At 35.1% G+C, this 17137-nt stretch overlaps 2 protein-coding genes across 2 annotated transcripts; one reads left to right on the forward strand and one right to left on the reverse strand.

Annotated features, from left to right (window-relative positions):
• Window positions 1-6219: 6219 nt before the first annotated feature.
• LOC110104188 (pentatricopeptide repeat-containing protein At1g15510, chloroplastic) lies at window positions 6220-9218 on the reverse strand. The gene has a single exon (XM_020833180.2). It carries the CDS (start codon window positions 9105-9107, stop codon window positions 6486-6488), a length of 2622 nt encoding a protein of 873 aa, XP_020688839.2. The 5' UTR covers window positions 9108-9218; the 3' UTR covers window positions 6220-6485.
• Window positions 9219-13368: 4150 nt separating this feature from the next.
• On the forward strand, window positions 13369-14184 carry LOC110104234. The gene is made up of 4 exons (XM_020833250.2): window positions 13369-13535; window positions 13646-13685; window positions 13761-13841; window positions 13969-14184. Exons 1-4 carry the CDS (start codon window positions 13476-13478, stop codon window positions 14160-14162), a joined length of 375 nt encoding a protein of 124 aa, XP_020688909.1. The 5' UTR covers window positions 13369-13475; the 3' UTR covers window positions 14163-14184.
• The last annotated feature ends 2953 nt before the right edge of the window (window positions 14185-17137 follow it).

The raw sequence follows: 17137 nt of genomic DNA on the forward strand, positions 1-17137 counted from the left end.
AGTCTTACCATATGTAAACTTACCCATGTTTTATGTGCCTCCTTTTTCATTGTCTTTTATAAGATCATTGTAAGGATTTAGTTATTATAATGCAAACACCCTTCATATTATTCAAACATCTATGAAGTGTGTCATTCATTAAAAGAGAGCAAAATTTAGCCCTAGAACTCAAGGGCACACAAAAGATCAGAGTGGGAGTGAATTGGGCGTATGATAGGAAACTTTAGGCTTCCTTTAAAATCTTAACAATTAAAATCATCACAAGAAAAAAATATTAATGTAAGTTAATTAACTTAATAATTAAAATAATAATCAGAACACGCATTTACACGAGCCAATAGATGCAAGCCTTCATATTGAGGTTAGTCACATTGAGTCAATGCCATAACAATCAATTGATTACCTAAGATTTATTTGAATTTTTTTTTCTTCAATAGTTACAATCACATAATGACTTTTTGTATCATCAAATAAATAAATAAATAAATTAAAACATCAATATCTTTATTTTTCAATAATTTTGTATCATCAAATAAATAAATTATTGATGGTTACGTAATTCAATTCTTTATAATCAATGCACATTCACATCAGATTATTCTTTCTTCTCACAAATAACATTGGTTCACCCCACAAAGATGCGCTAGGCCCGATGAAGCCTTTGTCCCATAGCTCCTATATTTTCACCATTAACGCATATAAACCCCTAAGTTGTTCTATAAGGGAACTTCATAACAAGAGATATACCAAGCCCAACTTCTATTAAAAACTTCACCTCAATATCATGAGGTAAACTCACTAACTCCTCAGAAAATACATCTGAAAATTCTCTTACTATGAGGTCATCTTCAACTACATTAGGGTTTTTCCTCCAAAAATTGTCTCAACATCAACATGATTGCACAAAGTATTAGTACTAGATGAACTAATAATTAAAGCATTCATTTCATCTTCTAACTAATAACATCATTTTCAAGATATGCATTTCCTTAATTTTTCTCTTTATTTCTCCTTCAAGTGGTCTTTGCTTCCTCCCTATGCTCCTTGCCCTTAGCACTCTTCTTCTTCTTTTTAATATTCAAAGCTTAGATCTCCATTTTGTAGTTCATGACAAAACCCATTGAAGAATATATTGCTTATCATCTTAAGAGCATCTGATAAATAAATAAATATAATGCCTGCAGTGTTGTATTATGAAGCAAATTACAAGTTAAGCTTGACATAGAACTTATCGTCACAGCTGGCTTATATTTAAACTGTTGCTGGCGTTGATTCCATTTGAAACCTTCACAAGCATCTGCGTTGGCAAATTTTGCAACATCAATACTAAGAGATTTTTTCCCCCTTCAATTAGAATAAGTTAAATAGAACAAATAGCAACTATTAAGGGATAATTTAAATGAAAGTTTATTTAAAATTATATTAAATTCAAGACATTTAAATATTGCAAAAATTGAATATGATGATTTATTCGCTTCGCTTGATAGAAAATAAACTTATGGGTGTCAATAAATGACCCGACGCACCAATTTGACTCGGACCTAACATGAAAATTTTAAGTTCAGGTTGATCCATTTAATATGCAGGCGGGTTCAGATCATGTATTTCGACCCATTTACTATTTTATACTTATTAAATTTATTCATTTTACCTTTATATATGCTAATTATATCATTAATATGTTAATTAAAGAAAATATATTAATTTGAGTATTATTAATATTCTTTAATGAGAATTTTCCATATTGGCAAACTTATTTGCCTTCACATGCTTTACTCATTTAATCACATTTTCCAAAGTGTGTATATTATGATTAATGAAATGCTAACCAAGCAATTATCATAAACTTAATGAATGTAGATTTATTTTGAGTCCATCAATTTCATTAAATTATTTGCATACCAAGTCTTATATAATATATTATAATTTTAATTTATTATACATCATTTGTTAAATGTATATTTACATGATGTAGTTTGGTTTACTCAAAAAGAAATGCAGTCTAAAAATGATATTTGAGTGTTTGATTTGATAAAAAAATGCATTATAAAATTCTAGTGACTTCCTTTTTAACTCCATAATATTTTTTTTAATATATCGTAAACTCGTCCAGCTTTGATCCAATTTCTTTTTCACCAAGAGCCAAATAGGTTATTGCCGCCCTCCAAAGATCGCCACCGCCACTGCCAGCACCGTCGACCACTGGTCACCGGCCAGCACCCACCACCATCATTTTACTTTACTATACATATTCATTTGACTTTAAGCCAAAAAAATTCATGTATTATGTTTACACTCGTTCAAACGTCTTAAAATATTTTAAATATGTTCTATTCATTTTCCAACAAATCAAATAATCTCTAATTCTTTTTATTTATTTATATAGCATCATAATCTTTGAACTACATCAAAAATTCCTCTAACATTAGTTTATCTAGAACAAAATAAATAATTTCATATATATTTTTAATGTGATTTAAATACTTTTGAATTATATATCAATAATTAAAATATTTAATAGATAAGAAATATGTGATACATATGTAAATCCCTCAAGTAATACATACTCATTATATGCTGCTAATATTAAAAAAATATATTAAGACAATAAAGTTCGAGAGACTAATTAAGATCTTGTTCTTTGTACCAATTTATTGTCAGTCGTTTATTGGAATTCTTTGTTGGAGATATCCTAATTTATCATCTCTTTATTTGTATTTTCCTCATTGTTATTTGCGAATGGTTCATGTTGGAATTTTGAATGGCAATGTTGATATATTTTGCAACTATAACATGTTTGTGGTTTTTGATAAAAGACTCTTTATTTGGTGCAGAACAAAATGTCAATTTAGGGAGAAATTGTTCTGTGTAGAGATCGGATTCAGAATAGAATGCCGTCCGGAGGCCAATCAGAATGAGCCACATCTGCAGTACTGAGTAGTATCGAGCCGCGATATCGAACAAGAGGTGACGTGATGCATTCTTATTGATCTCCGGACAACGTTCAGCGTCCGTACAAAATAAGTAATCCAATCTAAGGATTCATTTGGGACAGTTTTCTTACTATTTTTTTAAATAAATTTTTAGCAAAAAGTTTTTTGAATTATAAATTTTTATATTAAAAATGCTTTAGAAAATAATAAAAAAAGCAATCCCAAATGAAGCCTAAAATATATTAGACACTGTAGAAGCCTCAATTATTGGATTAAGGCCAAATAATTAAATATAATTAGTAAAATAATAAGTTTCAAAGATAAAATAATATTTCTTTCGATACAGATGATAAAGAATTTAATCTGATATGTCTCATAGTAGTCGTAATTGATCAAATATACATGTGCTTTTTTTTTTTTTTTGAAGAATATGGTAAAAATTTTATTCTGAGCCAAAATGCATCGTTTTTCTCGACTACACTTCCGCATTCTTCATACTAAGGTTTCGTTTGGGATGACTTTATTTCTGCTTCTTAAAGCAGCTCCCTAAAATTTTTGTACTAGGAAGCTGCTTTAAAGAGCAATAAGAAAGTCGTCCCAAACGAAGATTAATATGTGAAGAATAATTAGGGCATCAACATAAAGAAAGTTACATAGTGAAAAAAAAATCAAAATATTAAAAAACCTTTATTTATGTTAAATCTGTTGAACTGAAATACAATAAATGATATGAGAAGTAAAATCATTGGAAATTGGGATTATGTATCAATAGCCTACTTAGTGCTAAATTATTTTCTTAATTAACTAGTCTGATAAAAATGGCTCTAAGACCTTTTATTCTTGTCTACCTTTTCTTAGACCTTCAAGGTAAGACTTTTAGACTTTTTCTTAGAACTGACACCTTCAGCTCTTTTCTTCAAAATTTTCTCATTTTATGAAGTGGAACTCTAAATAAGTCCATAAAATATGTAGATCAATCCTTCGTCGACATGATTTGTCCCATGAATATTATATATGATCAATTTAGGCTTCGTTTGAGGTGACTTTTTTACAGCTCTTAAACCATCTTTCTAGTTAAAAAAATTTATTTTTTGTACTACAAAGCTGCTTTAAGAAGCAATAAAAAAGCCGTCCCAATAAAGCCTTAGGCTTCGTTTGGGACGGCTTTTTTATTGCTTTCTAAAACGGAGTTTTAGTACAAAAATAAAAAAAATTGTACTAAAACTCCGTTTTAGAAAGCAATAAAAAAGCCATGTCCCAAACGAAGCCTTAATCTCAAAGTAAAAATCAAGAGACTATTGGGAGATTATTCTATGTTATAATATATTCAACACTATTAGACACTTTTGTGTGTTTGTACTTATATGATTGATTTAATTGATTACAAATTTGTATGTTTGTTATCATTAAGTGCAATGGTAGAAAAAGAGAAGTAGCTGAGAAAGTTAAGTTTGTTCATAATTCCAATGGCTATTTAGGCACAAAATGTTAAAGGATTATTTGGATGAGTGTAAGATGAATGCATGACTTTTTTTTTTTTTAAATTAAAAGTAAAGCCAATGCAAAGTAAAGTATAAAAAAGTTCTGTCTGGAATAGTAAGAGTTGGCCAGTGGTCGGCGTTAAACTGCGGCGGTAGTAGTGGCATTGGCCGGCAGTGTCCGTGAATGACGGTCGGAGGTGTGGGCGGCCGGCAGCGGTGGCAACCAATGGTTGGCAGCTACATGTGGTGGCAGTGTTCAGCCTGTGGACGGTGATGGTGGTCGTTGACTGCAGCAATGACGGTGGTCGTTGACTGCAACAGTGACGGTGTTCGTTGGTGGCGGTTGGAGGATGGCATCAAGTGGTTGTGGAGATGGTAGTCGTCGACTGTGCTCAAGCAATCTTTGGAGGGTGTAAACAGTTCTTGCTCAAAATTGGGCGAGCATGGTTTAACTTAAGAATGAACTAGAATGAAATACAATGCATTTACTTTACTTTACGTTGGATTTACTTTTCATCCAAATGAATACCAAACTTCTCAAAACCCATGCATTTACTTTACTTTATACTTTACCTCTAACTAAATAGCCCCTAAAAAAATAAAATGCAATAACTAATTACAATAACCATGAATAAGCAAAGGGGACTTAATTTAAGGTATCAGAGAACTCTCTAAGCAGCTTGAAGGTGAGAATCTTTTTTAGGTTTTACTTGGGACAATGTTTTTACTATTTTCTAAAACAGTTTTTAGTTTAAAAGTTTTTCAGAAATTTAGGAAAAAGCAATGGCTAAAAGCTTTCGCAAACAAAACCTTATCAAACTTACTGTCGAGGTGATATCAATGTGAGTGTGTGATAATAGATTAGTTTTCCAAGTAACATTTGTTATTGTCTAATGTCCACTTATGCTGTTAAGAAACTTGAAGTTAAAGGAAGTTAGGAACTGAAGCGAATTCCCTCTTGGTAAAATCTACAACTTAGAATTCAAGCTGTGTTGTAAACGTGCAAAAAAAAAGGCAGTTCCTCTAAATTATAGCGTATGCCTTATAATATAACTACTTGCTGAATGGAGTAGATCAGAACCCAAAATCAAAGAAAACAAAAGTTATTATTCTGCACAATCATATCAGAATCTATTTGTGTTTAAGGATTATTTTGGACATTAAAAATCAACAATAGTGTAATATTCCTTTTCTTCCAGGGATTTGTTTCGTGTGGAATCTGATTGTGTTGATTAATAGGATTGTTCTTTTGCCTTGGACCTCAAATTTGTCATGTTTATTGAGGGATGCAGGGGTTTACCCTCTGATTGGGTTCGGGTGCTTTGTACCGAATTTTTTTTTTCATGCAATGTCCTGGTGCCGTGTACCCGAGCGCCCCAGTGCTGAACGACAGAAAGCGGAGCACCGCAACGATCTAAATTTGGCGCAGCAGCAGATCAAGACAGAGGTTCAAGCGCCGCAGCGCTGCGAGATGGACCGTACGGTCTTGTTTTTCATTTTTCTGAAGGATTGCGTCCCTTGGGGTTATTTACTTGGCTTTCACTTGTCTTTTGAATAGTTAGAGATTGAGAACAGTGCATGTGAGATGAGAAGCAATGAGAGAGTGAGAGAAAAGATATGTTTGTACTTATTTCTCCCAATTTTCATGGTGAATTTCTTGGTTTGGTGTTGCTCTATGATTTTTTCACTAATTTGAGTTTTTTCACATTAAATCCTAGTGTCATTTATTTTTTTCGGCTGCTTTTACTTTCTATTACTTTCTAGTTTGTTTCATCAATGTATCGTTTACTCATTATCCCCAAGGATTCAGCTAATAAAGAGTAAAATTTAATAAAATACACCTTAAATAATGTAACATCAGTAATTTTCATCCTTTTACTTGATGATTTGTACATCTTGCAGTTCTTTGACATGCAGCACCTTGACTGAAACTGCCAAAAACAGCATCAATGAATGGGATTGTCAACCTTATCTGCACTGTATGCCTATCCTTTTTTTCACACTCCCTTCACTGTACTTAAGGGATCTGCGTAACATTATTATCGCTATAGAGATCATCTTGTCAACTTTCTCAGCCACTATTTCTTCCCCAATATTCCTCATCTCCACAAGAGCATATCCCATCTTTGAAGAAATGAAACTGCTCAGTATCCCTCACAGTAATATCCCTACGCACAATCTTTGATATCCACTTAACTATTTGATGACAGCTTCTACACATGTACAGATTTTTTGTAACCTGAATGGGTGTGCCAGGAGTACTACTAATTAGACCAAAAGCAACTGCCAATCTCTCACTGTGCCCACAAAAAATATCAGCTTTTGAAGCTTCAATATCATCTTCGAATCCATCAAGACTAGCTTCCTCTATCCTATCGTATAACCCAGTTAGAACTGCATTAATCTCCTTCATTTGTGGATGCGACTCATCTCCACTTAAAAAAGCATGAATTGTCCCCTTTGCTTCCACCCAACTACACCCAGGATCTACCGTTAGCCCCCTCTCTTTCATCAACTTCCTGAGCTTTGCCACCTTATCCCACAGGCCATTATCTGCATATAAGTTACACAAGAGCATATAGTACCCAACACTCTTACAATCTTTCTCAAAGATAAACTTTGCAGAAAGTTCACCAAGCTCGATATTGCCATGGATCCTGCAAGCATTTAGCAATGCTCCCCATATAGCTGCATCAGGCTTGATAGGCATATCCTGAATGAATTTGTGAGCTTCTTCCAAATGCCCAGCACGACCAAGTAAGTCCACCATGCAACCGTAATGTCGAAGATTAGGAGTAACGCCATACTTTGCACTCATGCTGCCAAAATAGTTCAATCCCTGGCTCACCATTCCAGATTTGCTACAAGCACACAAAAGAGCCACAAATGTGACTTCATCGGGTTGGATCCCGTCCTCTTCCATCTTGCAAAAGAGTGCAATTGCAAGATCTCCATGCCCTTGCCCTCGCCCTATATATCCACTCAACATTATATTCCATGAGACAACATCTTTCCTTTCATGTAATTTGAATTGTGTCAAAGCATATTCAGTCTTTCCACACTTTACATAAAGATTTAAAATGGCATTTGGCAAGAAGCCCTGCAAAGCCCGTTCACTTCTGAGAGCATGTGCGTGGATTTCCTTCCCACACATCAGAGCTCCTAAGGCAGCGCAAGCTGATAAAGCTGCAATAAGTGTAATGGAGTTGGGTTTTGTATCAACTTGCATTTGGCGAAAGAATGTCAAAGCTTCAAAGCTCATGTGGTTTATTCGGAATGCCGATATGATAGAACTCCAAGATATCACATCCTTCTCGGGCATTAACTTGAATATTTCTACAGCTTTGTCAATACAACTTGACTTGGAATACATATCAAGAAGGGTATTCCCAACGATAGTATATGGCATTAGGCCATTCTTTCTTGCCAACTCTTGCAGCTCAATCCCAACATCTACACGTCGCAAGGAAGCACATGAAGAGAGTACACTCGCTATGGTGATCTCATCAGGAGTTGCATTCTCTGCCTTCATCTGTTCAAACATATATAAAGCCATTTCTGGGGATCTATTCTTCTCAAAACCGGAAATCATGGCGGTCCAGGAAACCACATCCTTAGAAGTCATCCTCAAGAATAGTTTTTGAGCTTCCATCAAGCTTCCGAAATTTGAGTACATCTGAATTAGTGAATTGAAAAACGAGATGTCGACGCCGAAACCCTTCTTTATAGCATATCCATGCATCTCCCTCCCTGGTTTTTTATCAGAAAGGAACCCATAACCAGAAATTACGCTCGTCATCGTCATCAGATCCGGCTCCACAGAAAGATCTCGCATCATCAAAAACAGATTCAAACCTTCCAAATGTTCACCATTCTCAAAATACCCGGATATCATAGCATTCCAAGAAATGCAATCTCTGACAGGCATATCATCAAACACTTTACGAGCATGATCAAAATAACCACACTTGGCATACATGGTTATTAAAGCATTTAAAACATCGACTTCTGAGCCAAAACCAAACCTAATCACATGAGCATGAATCTCTTTCCCTCTAACCAAATCTGGAACACCACCGCAGGTCCTCAGTACACAGGGAAAAGTATATAGATCAGGCCTGACCCCAACCCACAGCATTCTGTAATACAAATTCAAAGCTTCATCAAAGAAACCCGCCTTTGCATACCCGCCCAATATTATATTCCAAGAAAAAACATCTCTTTCAACCATTTTTCCGAACACTGTCCAAGCAACAAGGAGTTCATGAACCCTAACGAACAAGCTTAACAACGCATTTCCAAGTCGAAGGCTCAAAGGAGTATTTGAAGAAGAGATATGGAAGTAAATTTGGGAGCCTTCTGGAGCTGCTCTCCGCCATTCACACAGCCGTATGAGTGCGATGTAGGTGTCCTCTTCTAAAGCAGCTTTTCCTGTTGCGTTCAGGAGTTGCAATGCCTCCACAAGATCCCCGTTGAGGCAAAGACGGCTAATTTCGGTGTTCAGATCAGACGTGGGGTTTGATATCGAGTTTGGGGTGAGAGCGTGGAGCTCTTTGGCGTTTTTGAGAGCGATATGGGATTTGATTCGATTGGCATAGAGGTTGAGGATTGTAGGTCTCTGAAATTTGAAGGGGAGGGGAAAGAAGCATGTGGTAAGTAGAGGGTTGGATGGGGTTTTAGCAGAGACCGCCATTCCCGGTGGGGCAAGAGAACATGGCTAAGTTCTTCAGCTTCCACACAGAAGGTCGTGTGAAAATACAATATGTTCTGCCAGAGTGCTTGATGAGCCATCACCACATAAGCATATATACTTAATAATAGCAAAATCCCATTTGGAATTTTAAGTTATAACAGTTATATATTTATACCATTGGAACCCATTTGATAGTCGAATCACTGTGAGGGCGTCCGGAGATCATTAAAAATGCATCACATCACTCAAAAATATTACGCATTCGGTGTAGAGCTCGGTACCCGCGCTCAATACCGTTCGGTACCACTCAGCACCGAGTGCTTAACCAGATGGTTTTCCCGTCCGGTGTCTGCATGGAATAATAGCACCTGATTGTCATCATAGAACCAACACACTATATTGTTATTGTATTGTCACCCATTTGACATCTATAGAACATCACTCAACTGCAACCATCAGACCACCAACCAACCATTGTCATTGCCATCGAACCATTATTTTGTCCCTCAGATATGAAGGAATTGACTTCTCAAAAACATTATTTGCCATTTAAAATAAAAACTTTAGACTTTCAAATCACTTGATCAAGAACATGATTAGCACAAAAAACTAAAAGGCATAGTTTCACACAAAAAACTTCTCTTTGAATGGTGGAAAATATCAAAATAGAAAGGTTGCAAGAACAAACTCTTTCTTCAAATCTCTTAGGTAACAACGTCTCACATAAAAATCACATTTTAGGGTTCATAGAAGAGTAATTATACTTAGGGACTTTGTTTAGAAACATTAAATTATGGTTTTTAACTAAGCTAGCCCGCCTCTCTGCCTAGTCGCGCGCCGCCGAGGAGATAACCGAAGGTTTGTTCTCAATTTTTTTTGCTATTTCGGTTTGATTAAGTCCATATTTTTTTTATGCTTTAGTAATGGTTGTTAGCACTAGACATTTGCTAGAGGATGTACTTTGGTGCATGCTTTTTTGTTGGATAAAAAGAAATATAAAAGGTAGCAAGAACAAACTCTTTCTTCAAATCTCTTAGGTAACAACGTCTCACATAAAAATCACATTTTAGGGTTCATAGAAGAGTAATTATACTTAGGGACTTTGTTTAGAAACATTAAATTATGGTTTTTAACTAAGCTAGCTAGATCATACAGTAGATTAGTTCATTAGCAAGATAAAAAAAATCATCTTTATCCTATTAGACTAAATGATATAGATCAGATAGTACGATTAGTTCATACATGTGATTTCTAACGAAATTCATCTCTATTTGATTGCTCAATACAATATGAATAGAACATTACAATATTTTTTTGAATTTAATTTTTAGTTTGCATCAGGATAAGCAGGTCTTAATTAAGGAATTTTTTATGCCAATACTATATTTATCATATATTATGATATGTTCAAATTTTGAATTGACCTGATTAAGAAAATGAGTATATGAGGATTATGCAATTTCATTATTATTAAGTGTCTAGTACAATTTACAATCAAGGTTTTCAATTATATATATATATATATATGCGCGCGCGCAACCTTATTTCGTCATTTTTCTAATATGTACATGTAATTATTATATAAAAAAAACCTACACATTCAAATCTTATACAATCATTAATATTTTTTACCATCAAAATCTCAAATAAGTTGTTAGGATCAAGGGTTTAACAAGCTTGGATTTATAGGTGTATGATAGCTGAATAACCAATCAATAACTTTTCACAAGTTGCTTATTTGAGTAGTCGTTAGGGCTAATTTGATAGACAATATTCCCCTGCTTAGGATGAGTTCATAGATCATAGTTGCTTGCTTGGGGTGAGCTAAGGTGACTTTATTTTTAGACCGACGAGTTTCTTTTGAGTTGAGATCGAGTGCAATGAGTTGACTTAACTTGAATCAAGCTGACTTGTGTTGAATCAAGTTTTATGAATATGGTTGTTTATGTACACACACTTGCATCTAAAATAGATTTTGATGAGTATTATTGCAAATAAGGTTTATCATTTAAAATATGAAAAAAATTTATTATGCTAGAACTTTAACGATGGTGTTACCATTCTAACAGTATATGGAGATTTCTTGCATGCTAAGTAACTAAAATAAATTGAGAGCGATACAAACGAGGCATTATTTTTCTATATAAAAATCCAGCTAAAAAAAGTTTTTCATTTTAGTACAATTGAAATAATTCAACTAATTATAATTCTACATGCAGTACATGCACATTCCTTGATTATAAATGTGTGAATATACTATAAGAAATATATAATACATGTGGTGGTGGTTTATATAAATATAAGAATGTTAAAGTTGATGACAAATATTGAGTGATGATAGTTGGCTGTGCTGTTGTTGGTCACAAATTCATGTTTGGGCGTTGCACGAATATTCAGCACACAAACAAAAAAGAAAATGAACATCAGGATTTTTACGTGGAAAATCCGAAAGAGGGAAAAAACCACGGGGTCACGCCCAGCTGAAAAGTTCCACTAGCGTTTTGTAAATTACAAGAATCTGATTCGTCCCACAAGTCAGGACGATCAGATTACAATCCGTTTCTTCTAACTTGAAGCAAATTTACAAAATTCTGCAGAATTCAGGCGTCTCCCAAAAATCTGGCAGAGTTCCGACGTATTCAGGCGGCGGAAAGAACTCCGACGGTGGTCGAGGAGGAGATGATTCTCCCTTTCCCCTTTTTCTCTTCTCTCCTTCTCTCTTTTCTCACTTGAGTCCCCTTGTAAAGAATGAGGACTGTATTTATAGTTTTTCTAGAGTGGCATGGCTTGTAAATAGGTGTGAGATCATGGGCGAATAGGGAGTGGTCGAATGGACGGCCGATATTGAACCCTTCGATCGTGCACCGTTCGTTGGACATTTGAATGCCTTAGTGATGTCGGAATTCGACGATCTTGGGCTCGTTGGATTCGTATCGTCGAGCCGTTCGATTCGAGTATAAGCTCGTTAAAATGGAAGACCGTTTGGTAACTCAAATTGTGATTAGAACCTTCCAACATCACTTCGAGTCTTCGATTCAGACTTATTTGGACTCGGATTGAGTTGAATTTGGTGTCGTTGGGTTCGTATTTCCGAGACGCTCAGTTTGACTGTAAGCTTGCTGAAATTGGAATTCGAGTGCTCCCATATTTAATTTTTGAAGTTCTCTGGTTGGTTTTTGCGTCGAGATTCGTGCCCGATCAAGATGATTTTTTTGAGAATATATCAAGTACAGTTATCTAGCTAGGTGCTTACATTTGGTTGCTTTTCTGCCTCCGACTTGGATTCTTACATTCAATAGCCTCTTATCTTATAGTTGTTATGTTATGGCTTTATTGGCCTATTACTTTTAAGTCTTCCTAATGTCTTTTAGAAATTAGTTATTCAAATTATGTAGGAAGTTATCCCTTTATACATCATTACCTGCTTCATAATTTGATCTCTGATAATCTGATATGTTGTTGCTGGAAGTTACACTGTAAGGTCTCTAATGAGTTATAAGTGTTGTTTTATTGCTTATGGCTACTGAATTTATTTATGTTTTCTTAGTTGGATGTTGCTGAATTTATATCTGTACTCTTATTAATGACTTGATCGCCCAAAGTCACAATCCCCTCACTAGGTCTATTACTGCTAAAATTATACTCCATATATTCTGTTTTAGATCTACTCAAGCGAAAACCTTTAGACTCTAAAGTTGACCTCCATAATTCAAGTTTACCTTCAGCTCACTCTCTAGTCTTATCAACAAGAAGAATATCATCACCAAAAAGCATACACCAAGGTACATCCTCTAGCAAATGTCTAGTGAGAACATCCATGATTAAAGCAAAAAGATATGGGCTTAAAGCTGATCCTTGATGTAACCCAATCGAAATAGAGAAATCCTTGATCAGACCACCTTGTGTTTGAACACGAGTAATAACTCCTGCATATATATCTTTAACATTACACAAATATAATGTTAAATTGTAAATCCTACTTAACTTTTATTTGATTTTATATACTAAATAGTTTGTTTCGAATGACCTTTTTTTCTCATTAAACAGATAGTTAGGTCGTGTTAGGTTGACCTGAAGCAAAATCTGATCGGGTTCGGATTAAGAATGTTGATCCCAAACACTGATTAGGTCATATTCGGATCAGGTCAAAAAAGAGTTGGTCAAATTCGGATCCCAATTCAACCCGAAAATCAATTTTGTCACCCTACTTAATGAAAATAGAACGAATAAATTTGAGCTAATATGTACGTATGGAGCCGTGGAAGGAAATTGCACTAATAAAGGTCGTTCTCTAAAGAGAGAGAGACAGAGAACGGGAGGGAGAGGGAGAGAAGGGGAGCATAGAGTCCGACCACCGGCGACGGGAAGATGATGACCGGCGGAGGTTACACAACAATCGACAACCAGAAAGTCTCCGGATCCGTACCGGTATGTATATCCGCCCCCTCCTTCAATACCCCTTCTCTCTTCCTCTCTAAAATTCACAGCGGCGAGTTTTGGATCTAATCCACGCCATCGTTCTTCTTCTTTGCCTGCAGGCGGTATCAGGCTCTGACCACGTCACTGTCAAATTCACAGGTGAGAATTCGGCTCGAGAATAGGGTTTACGATTGAGGTTTCGAGATCTTGATGGATTTTCACATGGCATTGCAGAGTCTAACCTTCACTCGTTTCCAACGTCCGAGGCGAAGGGCAAGATCACTGGCGTCTTCAAGCCACCAAGCGATGCAGATGGTTTGTAAATCCCTGTCTTTTACTAGTACTGATTCGTTGCTTTGCGTTCTCGATATCGCCTTCCGTTTCCTCTACATTTTTTCTACGTTTCAAATAACGAGCTGATCTGCGACATACTCATGTGCAGATACGTTCTCGAGACCAGCAAATGGAATCTCCGACGATACCCAGCAGTCTGGGTGGATGCGAAAGTTCATGGTGGCTGCTTACAAGCCCTATTTCGATGTTGATACGTCGGATGTGTTGGACAGGATTAAAGACTCGCTTTTCCCGTTTAAGGCGAGCTTTGCAGAGACGACGGCCAACAACCCGGATTTGTAAGTTCATTGCTGATGTGGGTTGATCCGTTTCTATCTTGTTAATGCCCTATCAACATCCTAATTAGAATTCGAGGGTATCGTTCTTCAAATCAGATTGCCATGTGAGGATGGCATCGAATCTCCATGAATTCCCTCCTACTGATTCGTGATTTTGACCCATTTTAAGAACCCAATATCAAGATCAATGATAACTCTAGAGAAGTTTATCAATTCACTTTTTTTTTACCCATTCTGAGCGCTTCAACCATGGCAAGGTTGCATGGAAAGATGTGAAATTGGACTCTATTAGTTTGGAATTAAGAATTTTTGTGATGAAGGGGGATAGGAAAAAATGCACCGTCCTTCTCCAGTTCTATGAGAATTATTAGATTTTTTCAAAATTTTGGCTGTCTTTTTCTGCATGATTGTTGAAATCTAATCATATCAGCATTGATTTCATTTGTGTCCAACTATTGTGGATTGAAATCTTGATCACAATTTCATAAATTTTTTTTTTTTTTTAAAAAAAAGCTAATTTATGGAATCACCTCAATCCATCCAAAATCTAATTTCTTAGTATTAGGTATACATTTCAATTTGATATAAGTGAATTTTCTTTTTTTAAGCTTTATAATCAGATTTGGTTGATTTTGATTTAGTCACTAAATAGAACAGATGAGTCTCATGAATCTTTAAAATTATCCTTAAGAATTTTGCTCATCGGTGTCGGAGGTTTGATGCAAAGGATAGGAAAATGGCGAGGGGTGCAAGACGTATATAACTTAAAAGGAAAGAAAAAAGCTGAATTAATGAAATATATGGAATACAAGGAGTAGAAGGAAAGAGGCTAAACCGCTAAAGAGAGTAACCGCACATGCTTTAAGAAAGAGTGATAATGAAGCTTATGCATTGACAAGATCAATTATGAAGTTTTTCATGATGCATTACGAATGCATCGTGATTGGGAATGAAACCTTAGGATTTTCATTTGATTTTGGATTGACCATAGAGGTTTAAAGAGATTTCAAAATGTTTAGTACTTCTTTGTCAATCTATCAAAGAGAAAATACCCCAACTAATTGTATACTTTAAGCATTCGACTTTGCACCAAATGATGGTATACAAGCAATTTTTAAAAATGCTTGGCATAAAGAACCCTATGGAGCTTGCTTAGCTTAACTTGGCACTGTATCTTAATGTTAATGTATAATTTAGCTTAAAAGGTGTGATTTAGCACAAGGGATACTTAAGCATTTTGCCTTAGGTAGTACTTTTGTGTGTAGAGTGATGGCATTTTTCTTTTTGTTGAGGAAAAATGCTAAGAAAAATAAATCAAAGTGTTGGCCATGAACCTAAACGTAGTGCTTCAACCATGGAAAGGTTGCATGGTAAGATGTGAAATCGGACTCTATGGGTTTGAAATTATGAATTTATTTGAAGAATGAAGGGGGATGGGAAAAATGCAACCTCTGTCCCCATTTCTATGGGAATTATTAGATTTTCTCAAAACCTTGGGCACTCTTTTGTTGCATGATTGTTGAAACCTAATCTTGTCATCAATAATCTCATTTGTTTCTAGCTATTTTGGCTTGAAATCTTGATCAAAATGCTTCCTTTTTTCTTTCTTTTTTTAAGCTAATTTACATAAGCTCCTCAATCTATCCAAAATCTAATTTATTAATAGTAGGTATGCATTTGAATTTGATATAAGTGAATATTCATTTATTTCAGTTTTATAATCATATTTGGTTGATTTGGAATTATTCACTCAAAAGGACAGATGAGTCTCATGAATCTTTAAAATTATCTTTAAGGTTTTTCCTCATGGATATTGGAAGTTTGATTTAAATTCTAGGGATACGAAAAAGGTGAGGGGTTCCAGATGTATATGGCTTAAAAGTATATAAGAAAGATTAAAAAAAAAGAAAGAAAGTTGAATTAAGGAAATATATGGAATACATGGAGTAGAAGGAAAGAGACTAAAGAGTGTAACCACAAATGCTTTGAAAACGAGTGATAATGAAGCTTATGCATTGAGAAGGATGATTATGAAGCTTTTCACGATGCATTATGAATGCATCGTGATTGGGGAAGAAACCTTAGGATTTTTAATTGATTTTGGGTTGACCATGGAGGTTTGAACTTCTTTGTCAATCTGTCAATATAGAAAATATCCCAATTGTTTGTATACTTCAAACATTCATCTTTGCCTCAAATGATGGTATTAAATAAGTTTTAAAATGCTTGGCATAAAGAAAAACTCTATAGAGCTTGCTTATCTTAACTTGGCACTGTATCGTAATGTTAAGTCATAATTTAGCATAAAAGTGTGATTTAGTGCAAGGGATACTTAAGAATTGAGCCTTAGGTTGTAATTTTATATGTAGAGGCATGACATTTTTCTTTCTGTTGAGGAAAAATTCTAAGGAAAATAAATCTCAGCATTGGTCATGAACCCTAAATTTAGTGCTTCAACCATGGCAAGGATGCATGGAAAGATGTGAAATTGGACTTTATTGGTTTGAAATTAAGAATTTATTTGAAGGATGAAGGGGGATGGGAAAATGCGACATTTGTCCCCATTTCTATGGGAATTATTAGATTTTCTCAAAACCTTGGGCATTCTTTTGCGGTGTGGTTGTTGAAACCTAATCTTTTCAGCATTAATTTCATTTGTTTCTAGCTATTGTGGCTTGAAATCTTAATCAAAATGCTCCCCTTTTTCTTGTTTTTTTAATGCTAATTTACATAATCACCTCAATCCATCCAAAATCTAATATCTTAGTAGTAGGTATATATTTGAATTTGATATAAGTGAATTTTCATTTATTTAAGCTTTATAATAAAATTTGGTTGATTTGGATTGAGTCACTCAAAAGGACAGACGCATCTCATGAATCTCTAAAATTATCTTTAATGTTTTTTCTCATGGACATTGGTGGTTTGATGTAAATTCTAGGGATAGGAAAAAGGCGAGGGGTGCAAGACCTATGTGAT

This window comes from Dendrobium catenatum, unplaced genomic scaffold (genome assembly GCF_001605985.2).
Source record: "Dendrobium catenatum unplaced genomic scaffold, ASM160598v2 fragScaff_scaffold_231, whole genome shotgun sequence".
Lineage (NCBI taxonomy): Eukaryota > Viridiplantae > Streptophyta > Magnoliopsida > Asparagales > Orchidaceae > Dendrobium > Dendrobium catenatum.

Excerpts from the sequence above, each read along its gene's own strand:
- LOC110104234 (XM_020833250.2), top strand. The coding sequence starts at position 13,476 with ATGATGACCGGCGGAGGTTACACAACAATCGACAACCAGAAAGTCTCC. Across the intron at positions 13,536-13,645 it reads AAGTCTCCGGATCCGTACCG|GCGGTATCAGGCTCTGACCA; the intron begins GTATGTATATCC and ends CTTTGCCTGCAG. Across the intron at positions 13,686-13,760 it reads CGTCACTGTCAAATTCACAG|AGTCTAACCTTCACTCGTTT; the intron begins GTGAGAATTCGG and ends ATGGCATTGCAG.
- LOC110104188 (XM_020833180.2), bottom strand. The coding sequence starts at position 9,107 with ATGGCGGTCTCTGCTAAAACCCCATCCAACCCTCTACTTACCACATGC.